We start from the raw sequence: 11,380 nt of genomic DNA on the forward strand, positions 1-11,380 counted from the left end.
CACGGTTGTTTTACGTAGGGTTTACGACTCAATTTACTCTAACTTACGTCTATTGACGTTGCAAAAACCGGTTTATCTACTGGTCATTTACGTAAAATTTACGTCTAATTACAGCCTAATTACTTTTCAATTACTGTCATATACGTAGCATTTACTACCCAGTTATATATGCATGCGGTAACGCGACAGATTGTTGAAAATAATTCTAATTCAGAGAATCTTTTATTGTAAATTCATACAACACAAATTACAAATCGCAAGTTAATTAATTAAATTATTTGACAATCTTGTTTCTTCCATATAATTTTCTCCTTTGAGGAAAAGATCAGTGATAATATGAGCATGAGTGAGATGCTAATGTCTCAATACATTTAATTCCATTGATGCCAGTTTTCTTCCTCTGATTCCCGGTATAATCATTTCCCCATCAATAATTTGAATGATTTCAATTAAAAAAGAATCTGTATCAAAAAAGATGTCTAATAATTATAAGTCACCCTATACTAGAGTATCCATTTGTAGAATACCTATCATTTGGAAGTTGTCGGCTGGAAACCCCAGAGCCACCGGACAGCGCGTCTCATGATGCAACAGCAGCACCTGTCGTCTTGGAGTTGCTACAGTACCTGCAGCTGTCGCCAGCTCTGCATAATCTATTTCACCTGTTACCATGGCAACAAATTGAATTGAAATTATTGTGTTAATGAATTGCATTTGTCACGTGCACGAAGAAACCTGTATAAATAGTTTCACAGGTTGCAGTTGGCGACAGCTGCAGGTGTTCCAAATCTACGTCTTGACCACCGACTGGCTGGAGCTGTTCGTGCAGAGATGGATCAGATCTAGAGTGCTGAGACGATCTCGAGCTTGTGGCGGAATTTGCTGTCGAAGGACGAGGTCTTCGTCTAGATATCGAAGCACGATACGAAATTTATGAAAAAGATGCATACAACAGTGCAAAACAATGTACGCTTACTCTCTGTCATACTCACGCCGTTTTATTCTCTCCCGCATGTCTCCCATAACCTGGGCAAGACCTACTCTAGAGTAGACTTTGACAAGCTGTTTCCACAGACATATGCATATTAGCTATAGATCACCGATCGAGATCACGCGAAGAGATCATACTGACATCTGAATCGAAGCTTACCTCCTTAGAAGCCTTTTGTAAGTCTGCTCTAGAGCAGGTCTTGCCAAGGCTATCCGCCGCCAATCTAATTTCTGCCTAGAGAAACTAGAGCTATTAGTATGCACGATGCAGTTATTTGATCAGTCCACGAACATCGATTTTTTGTTAATCATGCACATACCTAACTAGCTTACCCTGTATCGTAAGCGTTCTCTCATCCCTTTCATCAACTCAGGTGGTCCATCCATGATTCCTGGCAGAAAGCGTATAATGACAGCTCTACGCCTATCAACTCGATTGTATACTGCGTAGCCCCTCCCATGGGCGGAACCTGATCATGATTGACGGCTCTATCAAACCGTTAGTCTCTAGAGCCTTTGTCGACGGCTTACATTTGCATGAACTGAACGGGGGTATCAATCTTAATTAATGAAGATGCATGTTCAAGAGCTTCTCCTAGTGCCAAATGATTGAGAGGAGTGCATGTAATCACGCAGTGTGCACGTGTCACTAAGACATACTGATGTTGCATTTTAAATAAATTAATAAGTTTGGATAAACGCGGAATTTCTTATTTTAACACGTGAGGATCACGAACGCGTTATGGATGACGAAAAGAATTCTTCTTGTGTTCAGTGTGCCGCGGAAGATCGCGTTTAAGTGAACGCACAATCAGAAGACATCTGAAAGAGCACGGAATACACCGCCCTGCAGCTGCAGAGTGCCGACACTCTTCAACGCCAAGCGAGTCCGATCAAGCTTCTGAATTCGAACACGCAAATGATGAGCAAATGGAGGCTCTAGTGTCATCAGAAGAAGACGTGCATGCAGGTGTTCAATGTTCAGGTGAAGTAGATTTAGAGTGCAATTAGCTAATCAAGGTGGAATTTAGAGCATGAATTTTTGCATAATTTGTAAGTATACTAAAAAATGCAACAAGTGTATAGAATCCTATATATATATATAGTAATATACATAATAGTTTTACTGTTATTTATATATTTTTGTTATTAAGACAAATTCAATTGATATGTATAATTAATTAAATATTAATATGCATATATTTTAATTTGTTTTCTTGGTCGCCACTTTAGTCCAAATTTAAAATAACGTACTTTTTAAAATTATATAATGATAATAGATTTATTAAATATTATAAATTTAACGTTATATGTTTTCTCTCAGTAAGAGGGAGGTTGCATATTCTAACATATGACTGTTTCAGATGAACTTAGTCCTGAACACGGAGAACAACATACACACAAGGTCGACAGCAGCAGCTGCAGCAGTAGCAGCAGCAGCGATGGTGAGTCTGAAAACAGAGACAGCGATAACCAGAGCAATTTGCGTCACTATCTCTACCCCGGCTCTAGTACCACCATTCTTGAGACAGTACTCTTATTGGGAACTTGGTTTACTCAGTACAGTGGTGTAACAAAGAAAGCGCTAGAATCGTTGCTCAAGCTGTTGGCACATATTTTGCCAAAGGGACATCGTCTTCCAACTACATACAAACAGTTCCTAAGGTTACTACGCCCTCAACAGTTACAGTCTTTTCACATGTGTCCGAATGGCTGTCGTGCCTACTACGGAGAGTTGACTGACGCCGAGCGATGTCCTGAATGTAATGCAAAACGGTACCGCAGGCAACCTAGATCATGGGCATACAGACCCAAACGTCGTAGACTTGATCGTCCCCCAAGAAGAACCTTCAAAGTCTTGCCCTTAATTCCACGACTAAAACAAGTTTTGGAAAGTGATCGAATGGTTGGCTTGCTGACACACCATCACAATGTTACATCCCCAAGCAACGGCTACATTAATGACCTACATCAGACCGACCACTGGAAATCTCTATTTGTCAATGGTGGTATCATGGAAGGAGATCGACGAAATCTTGTTCTAGCAATTAGCATTGATGGTGTCAACCCCTTCCGCAAGAGGTCAACGGACTACTCTATGTGGCCTGTTTATGCTCATATTTTGAATCTGCCTCCAGAGTTACGTTATTCATTTGCCCACTCCTTTTTGACAACTATCATTCCTGGTCCTTCTCTAAAAAACATGAGTTCTTTTCTAAGGCCCGTAATTGACAAATTTGTCCAACTATTCGATCAAGGGATTGTCCTCAGTGATGGCTCAATAGTACGAGGTGTGACTGACATTCTAGTTATGGATTACGAAGCCCAGTCAAAAGTTTTATGCATGAAAGGGCAAGGGGCTATTCAAGGTTGTCATCTTTGTACCATTCAAGGACAATACGTTCACAATTTACGAAAGGTGGTCTATCTCAACAACCGAGCGTACATTCGTCCTCTCAGTCATCATTTACGAAGTGCCACAGTGTACTTCAATTCCAACCCAGAGGACCTTGACACATCCGAACCACGAAATCACGAAGACGTCATTGCCCAAGGAAGAGAATGCTTGGCAATACGCCAAAGGATACAGGAAGGAATAATGACAGAAAGAGTTTTAAGAGAATATCAAAAGAAGACTGGAGTCAACGGGCCTACAGCTGTAGAGGCTCTTCCTGGTGTGCGACTTGGTTTGCATGGGAATGTACCAGTAGATTTTATGCACTTACAGCGCAATGTCTTGGTACAGTTGTTTCAGTGCCTCACGGGAGATTCTGTCAAAGTCGGGGACCACGTTTTACGAGAAGAACGTGATCACGGACGCTTTCTTGACTTATGGCCATCAGAAGCCAATGGAGAGGACGACGTCCAACCTTTGCCAGGGCCTTGGGAACTGACGCCGGAAGAGGTCAGAATTGCCAATGACCGTGCAATGTCCATTTGTCTACCGATAGGCTTCGGTTTTAAGTCAGGTTCCTGGTTTACCAATTATCAGAAGATACACCGCACCAGCGATTGGCTGAAACTAGTCACTACCGGAATCTTAAAATTCTGTCTGCGTGGTCTCCTTGGTGAACGTCAACGACTAGTCTTGTTTCGTCTCCTTGATTGTCTGCGTGATATAGCCGCTTCAGTACATACTGCTGTTTCTTTAGACGCCCTTGAATCATTAATTCATGAAACAGTAGCTGAAGTAGAACTAAACTTTCCAGCTTCTTTGCAAGTTGTCATGTTACATCTTCTTCTTCATTCCGTTGTAGCAATACGAAAGTATGGCACTGTGTACAGCACATGGATGTTTGGATGTGAAAGATTAATGGGGACGTTAAGTAGGCGTGCCCACAACAAAAGATTCCCCAAAGCTACAGTCATGGAGACTGTTTCTGTACATAGCACGTGTACATTGCTACGACTGCAGGTACCGCCAGACTCGCCGATATATAATATACACCCATTATATCCAAGGGAGTCATTTCAGTTGTTAGGTTTTGAGTCTGACCAAGACACTGAAGACTTTGATCGGCGATATACGCAGTACATGGTACAACGTGTCACAGGACGAGCATCTGGATATCTCTATGGAGAGTCTCGAGTGGACATACTAGGACGTGTCGAGTACGGTCACCTGGTAGATTTCTTGCGAGTATACAACAGAGACTACGGCGATCTTGCTACAAGGTATGAAGAAGAGAAACAACAGGCCAACAACTCGTCTTTTCCGACTATGAGAGAATGGATGCCAGAAGACAATCTCGGTCTTGACGAGAGTCGAATCAGATTACTGCGTCATGGTCCAGATGTTCAATTCGAATCCTTTCGTCGTGCAGCAATTCCTGATGTAGATGTCCCTGGCAACATGCTTCATGTCAGATCAGTCGGAGCGCTGGGCAGAAATGAAGTTCCAGCCTCTGAGTCGTCGTGGATCGCTGTTCTCATGAGGCAAGCACGAACCGATGAAGAAGAGCCACACTGTGTCTACGTACCAACAGACGATGGACAAGATCCTATTTACGTCTATTTTGCGAGAGTCTTACGACTTGGTGAAGTAGGTTTCTTTCCTGACGAGTCCATTCAAGTGGCGGAAGTTGTTTGGGCCAGGAGAGCTCAACAAGACACAGAAACTATGTTGTGGAGTATAAACACGAATGATCCAACTAATGTTGATTACACGGAACCATTCGTGCCAATCGATGACGTCATCCCTGTAGCAGTGGCTAAAGATCCGAGTAGTAACTACATTTGGGTCCTAAACTGTAGAATTTCTAGGCACCTTGACACCATTTTGAACGTCAGTGTCTGATTGCTTCCTTCTTTCTCCGTCTACGTTGAACGTAAGGTTTCGTTATTAGTGTTCCTCTATCTAGATGGGCTTTGTGGATTCCCTATTCGCTTATTGCTGTTTTAGCTGATACTTTTTGTCGAAACTTGACATTTGACTTGTATAAGTATCTTTGCGTTGAATTGGGTTTTAATTTGTTTCGTTAGATAGTACGATGAAAGGTCCCAACACCTTTCCCCAATCAAATTTGGAGCACAGCTCGTTTCCACCTCCACGCGGTGTGCTCTGGATAGTGCCAAGTGAAACGAGAATATATATATATATATATATATATATTATTTTCTATTTCTTCATTTTTTATAAAATACATCGATTTCAGTTGACATGACAAGGTAGTGGCTCGCTTCGATCGCCAATAAATAATTTTTTGATATCACACCTATGAGGGAAAATCTAAGAAGCTATGTTTTGAAACTAAATGTAGTCATTTAAAATCATTCTACTATATATTTATATATATATATATATATATATATAAATGTCCAAAGTCCTATTTATAGTTGTTCATGTAAGTTATAACCACAGCTTTGCTAATTGTCGAAGTATGCAAAAGCGACGTCTTTCTCGCAATAGACTTCAGAATTTCCAGGCTATGTATGCTCCATGTACCAAATGATGCCACTGCCAATGGATAGAAGACAACTCCAGTTGCGATGACATTGGTTTCATAGCGATGGTCCTTGATTATTTCCCCAGATTCAGCAGCAGCTCCCGCATGGAATGACTTGCTATTTCACATAAGCGTCTCCAAAAGAATTCTTGACTGTGACTGAATTGAAAAAGCAGGTTTTCCCTGATTGAAGTCATGATGCTATACATCTCTTGGACGGTCTCCGCAATTAGCGGAGCGACGTTGTTTACGACGAACTCCCTGGGTACTATTAGATTTCATTATTATTATTATTATCATTATTGTTATTATATATGTATATCTTGTTTTCTTGTGACAGTAGCACAGTGACTCACCGCTATCACGTATACACGCGTTACAAATCAACATGTAATGATATAAATAGCAGGATCTTCTAATATTCTCATACTGATGCCAGCTGCTGATGGCGTATTGCATTATATGTTAATTTAGATGTAAACGTTTTCACCGTGCAGGCGTCCGGAATGAGGTTGCAAGCTAGAGTGAATATGATTATTCTCACAAATAGCTTAGACAGTCGTCTATTATGACTATGAGGCAAGTACTGGCTCGTAAATCGACGTAAATAGCACGTAAATAAACGTAAAATACGAAGACACGTAATTTACGCCTCAAAGTGCATGCGCAAAACTACACTTCAAACGTAAAATACGACCTAGGATCGTAAATTACGCAAGATTTACGTGTCTTCGTATTTTACGTCTATTTACGCCCTATCTAGATACGCTCATTTACGCAACATCGCTAGGTCATAATGACACGTGCACTGTGCATGATTACACAGTGTAATCACACAGTGCACGTGTCATTATGACCTAGCGATGTTGCGTAAATGAGCGTATCTAGATAGGGCGTAAATAGACGTAAAATACGAAGACACGTAAATCTTGCGTAATTTACGATCTTCGTAATTTACGTGGCAAAGTGCATGCGCAAAGGTCACTTCAGACGTAAAATACGACCCAGGATCGTAAATTACGAAAATATTACGTGTCTTCGTATTTTACGTCGATTTACGTGCTATTTACGTCGATTTACGAGCGTGCGGGCCAGTAGTGCTACTTCCGGTGAGATGACTACTATAACCTTTTTTGCTACGGCTAGGGTTAATTAATGAACGTACCACACGGGATGCTATGACCATTGTTTGGTGTTTGTGGCATATCCAGGACTTGCAGACAACTGAAGCATGTTGAAAAGGTAAGTCTATGGAGTGTTGGTGACGGTTGTCGTGTATGGGCTTGTAGTTTGATATCTACAGTTGACGGAGTGATGACCTTCTACGTACATAGTTCACACGCGCATCTCCTAGGCGGCCATTAGCGTTTGCGCGCAGGCTAGACTTTGTAGCAAAAAGCGCGCAATGACAAGGGAAGGGGTTGATCTTGACATGAAACTACCGTCTACCCTTCGAAAAGTCTTCAAGTATAAAAACAAATACATCTTTTCGCGAAAGAATAGCCCTGGAAGCTTCAAGTTGACCCTCCAGACCGTAGACTTACGTTAAGATCAACTCCTTCCCTTGTCATTGCGCACTTTTTGCTACAGAGTCTAGTCTGCGTGCAAACGCTAATGGCCGCATGTGAACTACGTAGAAGGTCATCACTCCGCCAATTGTTAACCAACTAGAATCACAAGTGTGATCCAATCGATGATATCACAACCCCGGCCTCTTCCGCTAAACAACTGGTTTGAGCCACTGGAAGAAGCAAAACAGAGTTAAAATTAGTTTGTGAGCAGACTCAAATTATTTTACAATCTAACAAAACATATACTGTTTTAATTAAATAGATAGAGCGAACAAGTGAAACAGTTGGAACACCGACTAGCATGACATCTATGCTTGTCTGTGCATGCGCCCCTTGTTAAAAGGTTTTTCGTTCATACTGTCAATTGCATTACCATGTGTATACGTAATTTGACTGGTCGATAGATTTGGACCAGTGCTACTTAGTGAAGGTCATGGGTTTTCCCGAGAATAATAATTGGCTCATTATCGAGGAGAAATCTTGACATGCTTGGGCAGGTGTTTACGACATGGCACGTGGTTTGACGGCATGCTGAATGTTTGTGGCGGAAGGAGATTTAATAAATTAACTAGACACCTTCACTCTTGATTAAAGGACTTGATCTCTCAGTACTGCATGCTTTCGCTGACTGTCAATCAGCGTTTAATTAGTAATGCTGAAGATTCACAGCTACAAGCTACACAAATTGTCAATTGTCACCAAACCGTTACGCGTGCTTTCTTCATCACCAAATTTGGTGGCTCTAGTGGCCAAGTAGATTCACATATAGATACAAACTACATTACTATACTGGCGACCTAATCTGTTGCACCTATACTTAAATTTTCCCGGTTCGTTTGGAAATTACGACGGTGGTCATCGGTGGTCATCGGTGGTCATCGAGCATTCTCCACCTCCTCGTGACGCGTGAATATTGTGAATGGTGTTTCCGGTTACAAGTTCATACATGCAGTCTAGACTAAAAAGTGCACCTGCACGAGTCTGTAAGATATCCAGGTCAGACCCCCACATCTCATATTTAGAGGAGAGCTCGTTCGAGTCATTGGGTGTTTCGAGCTCGTGCAGGATGAGAAAACAGTTCTTTCTAGGGTGGCCCGCTATCTTTTTTATTGAGCTGTATGTGGACATTGAGATGACCGTGTTGGACTCTACTAGTTCTTCCGTATCAATATCTGAGAAAAGATCAACTAGACAACCGTTTGAAGTGACCAGTCTTACTGTACATGTACAAGTCGAACTGACAACTGCCCTCTTTGGAGCGAAGAGCAGCTCTACCAAAAGGTGCAAGCTAATAATTTCTCATGACGAGACGGAAACTGTGGTGGAATTCGAAAGTCTAGAGCCACATGCTGGTCGCTCTCTCCCAGCTCTAGTGAAGCAACGACGCGATGATGCAGTTCCGGATACATAGACACGGATACGTGTACCGCCGCCATCCCTATAAGTGAAGCAGTTTTGTAAATGTTTCGCTAACTGATTATCGATTGCATAGACTAGACAATTGTAATATTAGAGTTTAGGTTGTTAGATGTTGGGATATACGGGTACTACTGATTTTAGTTATTTCAATCACTACTGTAGATCTGACTTGGTTGAACATCACAACAATAAGTAGTAATATGTATCAATTGTTTCCTACAAAAAACTTTAATTATCGCAGATTCACGCGTAAGTTTTAGTGTTAATTAATTGATACAGCGGGACAGCAACACACAAAAATTCAATAATAGCTAGACTCTACATCTCCATGCAGCAAGTCCTACAAACGCAAAGAACCGAAACCGCATTCTACCACTTCTTTCGTGGGTCTTTCGGCCATTTAATTTCAAATTTTTAATTTTTTTATATAAGGTTATTTGTTTAAATTTGCATTACATTTTCAAATTTTATCTTTTGAAAAATCAAACTTAAAATTTCATTATTTCAAATTTATAAATTTTTAGGTGCTGTTCAAATCCGGCGATCAGTTCATATATACAACTACGTCCACTTTCTCGTCGGCAGAGCAATTTCTAATGTACAGCTGTGGCCAAAAGTTGTCGGACACATGTCATGTTTTATGTAAATTGGTCTATTTGGTTAGAAATGCGGATATAGTTCAGTAATAAATCCAATATAACAATTATAATTTGAGATAACAATATGTTTGTTATAAATATCAATTATGCCCCAAAACTCACCATACAGGATCATTAAATATATGGAGTAACATGTAACATAGGAAAAGACATCATTTGAGACAAGAATAACAGCAACAAATTAGCAATATCACAGTAATAATTGCTAGTATTTTGTACACAGTCCCTTGGCACGGATCAGAGCTGATATCCTTGTCGGCATGCTGTTCACCAGGTTCTGGCACCTCTCAGGAGCTATCCTATGCCACTCGTCCTGGAGCACAGCCTTCAGCTGGGCCTTGCTGGTCAGCTGGTAACGTCGGACAGCTATTTTCAGGACGCCCCACAGGTTCTCAATTGGGTTCATGTCTGGTGATTGCGACGGCCAGTCCATCACCCCAACATTGTTGGTCTGGAATCATCGTCTTGTTGAGACTGAGATGTGGCATGGAGCATTATCCTGCTGGAATGTGTAGTTCTGGCCATTCCGGAACATCTCACGAGCTGCAGGTAACATTGTGTCACGGAGAATAGCCTGATACTTCTCAGAGTTGACTGTTCCGTCACAGACAGTCAGCCTTCCAACTCCAAAACTTGACATGCACCCCCAGACCATAACAGATCCCGAGCCATGCTTCATTGTGGGAACGATGCAGTCTTTGTTCCACTCTTCTCCAGGCCTTCTTTGTACCTTGACATTCCCTGGAGTTGTGAGCAACTGGAAACTGGATTCGTCAGACCATAACACACGGTTCCACTGTCTTTGAGTCCATTTTTTGCCTGCAAGCCCAAGCCAGCCTCTTCCTCTTCTGGTCAGGTTTGATGAGTGGCTTCTTTCGGGCCTTGCGTGACCTCAGACCATGATCTCGCAACCTTCTGCGAATTGTCCTGACGGAAGCAGTCACAGCACCACCATTTGTCTATTCTTGGTGCAATTTTACTGCTGTTTTCTTCCTGTCTCGCAAGCTCATTCTGCACAGGTTCCTGTCGTCTCAAGTGGTGGTGACTTGTGGCCGTCCAGTGCGGCGCCTGTCTCTCACATTACTGGTTTGTCGGAGTTTCTGGAGCAAGGTTGCAACGCCAGCAGGGGATTTATGAACCCTGCGAGCAATCTGGCGGCAGCTGAGACCCTCCTCATGCAGACCTGGATCCTGATGCTCTCCGCCTCCGTGTAGTTCCATGTCTTGGCTATCGTGAGCTAGGTATGAGTCAAATTGCTCAGGTACGCTTGTGCAATAAAATTGTGGTTTTTAATATAGTTTTTATAGGCTATTCTCTAATGGTGACAAACACATCTGTAATGGAATACGTAGCTATTGGTCAAATAATTGCTATACCAGGTTAAAGTAATTTTGTCATCCCTAAATCTGCTTAAATATTGATGTATTATACTCTCTTTGAGAAAACAGGTCATAATGTTCAATGCAAGTCCTTGTGAGAACCATATTTTTCACTTTAACTATATTTTCTAAGGTGACCGACAACTTTTGGCCACAGCTGTACTGCACCTAAAAATTTACAAATTTGAAATAATAAAATTTCAAATTTTTCAAAAGATTAAAATTTGAAATGTAATGCAAATTTTAAAAAATAAAAACGTTAAATAAAAAATTTGTATACTAAAAATTGAGAAATTAAAATTTAAAAATTTGAAATTTAAAATGGCCAAAGGACCCACTGACCTGTGTCGATCATATTTAATTAATGCAAAGACAAGCTGTGTGCACCATGCACGATAGTAAAGCCGTCTGCCTTT

At 41.3% G+C, this 11,380-nt stretch overlaps 1 protein-coding gene across 1 annotated transcript; it reads right to left on the reverse strand.

Annotated features, from left to right (window-relative positions):
• Nucleotides 1-216: 216 nt before the first annotated feature.
• Nucleotides 217-1,317, reverse strand: LOC134196753 (uncharacterized). The gene is made up of 5 exons (XM_062665975.1): nt 1,151-1,317; nt 977-1,062; nt 736-905; nt 528-662; nt 217-461 (listed from the first exon to the last, which is right to left on the reverse strand). The coding sequence occupies exons 2-5, from the start codon at nt 1,021-1,023 to the stop codon at nt 355-357; spliced, it is 459 nt and encodes a 152-aa protein (XP_062521959.1). The 5' UTR covers nt 1,024-1,062; nt 1,151-1,317; the 3' UTR covers nt 217-354.
• Between the last annotated feature and the right edge of the window lie 10,063 nt (nt 1,318-11,380).

The sequence above is a fragment of the Corticium candelabrum genome, chromosome 1 (assembly GCF_963422355.1).
Source record: "Corticium candelabrum chromosome 1, ooCorCand1.1, whole genome shotgun sequence".
Lineage (NCBI taxonomy): Eukaryota > Metazoa > Porifera > Homoscleromorpha > Homosclerophorida > Plakinidae > Corticium > Corticium candelabrum.

What these genes read in the sequence shown, in the direction of transcription:
- LOC134196753 (XM_062665975.1), bottom strand. Translation starts at nt 1,023, where the DNA reads ATGGGAGACATGCGGGAGAGAATAAAACGGCGTGAGTATGACAGAGA. An exon ending in CTGTGAAACTATTTATACAG is followed by an intron (nt 663 to 735) that starts GTTTCTTCGTGC and finishes CCATGGTAACAG; the next exon opens with GTGAAATAGATTATGCAGAG. An exon ending in CGACAACTTCCAAATGATAG is followed by an intron (nt 462 to 527) that starts GTATTCTACAAA and finishes TTTTTGATACAG; the next exon opens with ATTCTTTTTTAATTGAAATC.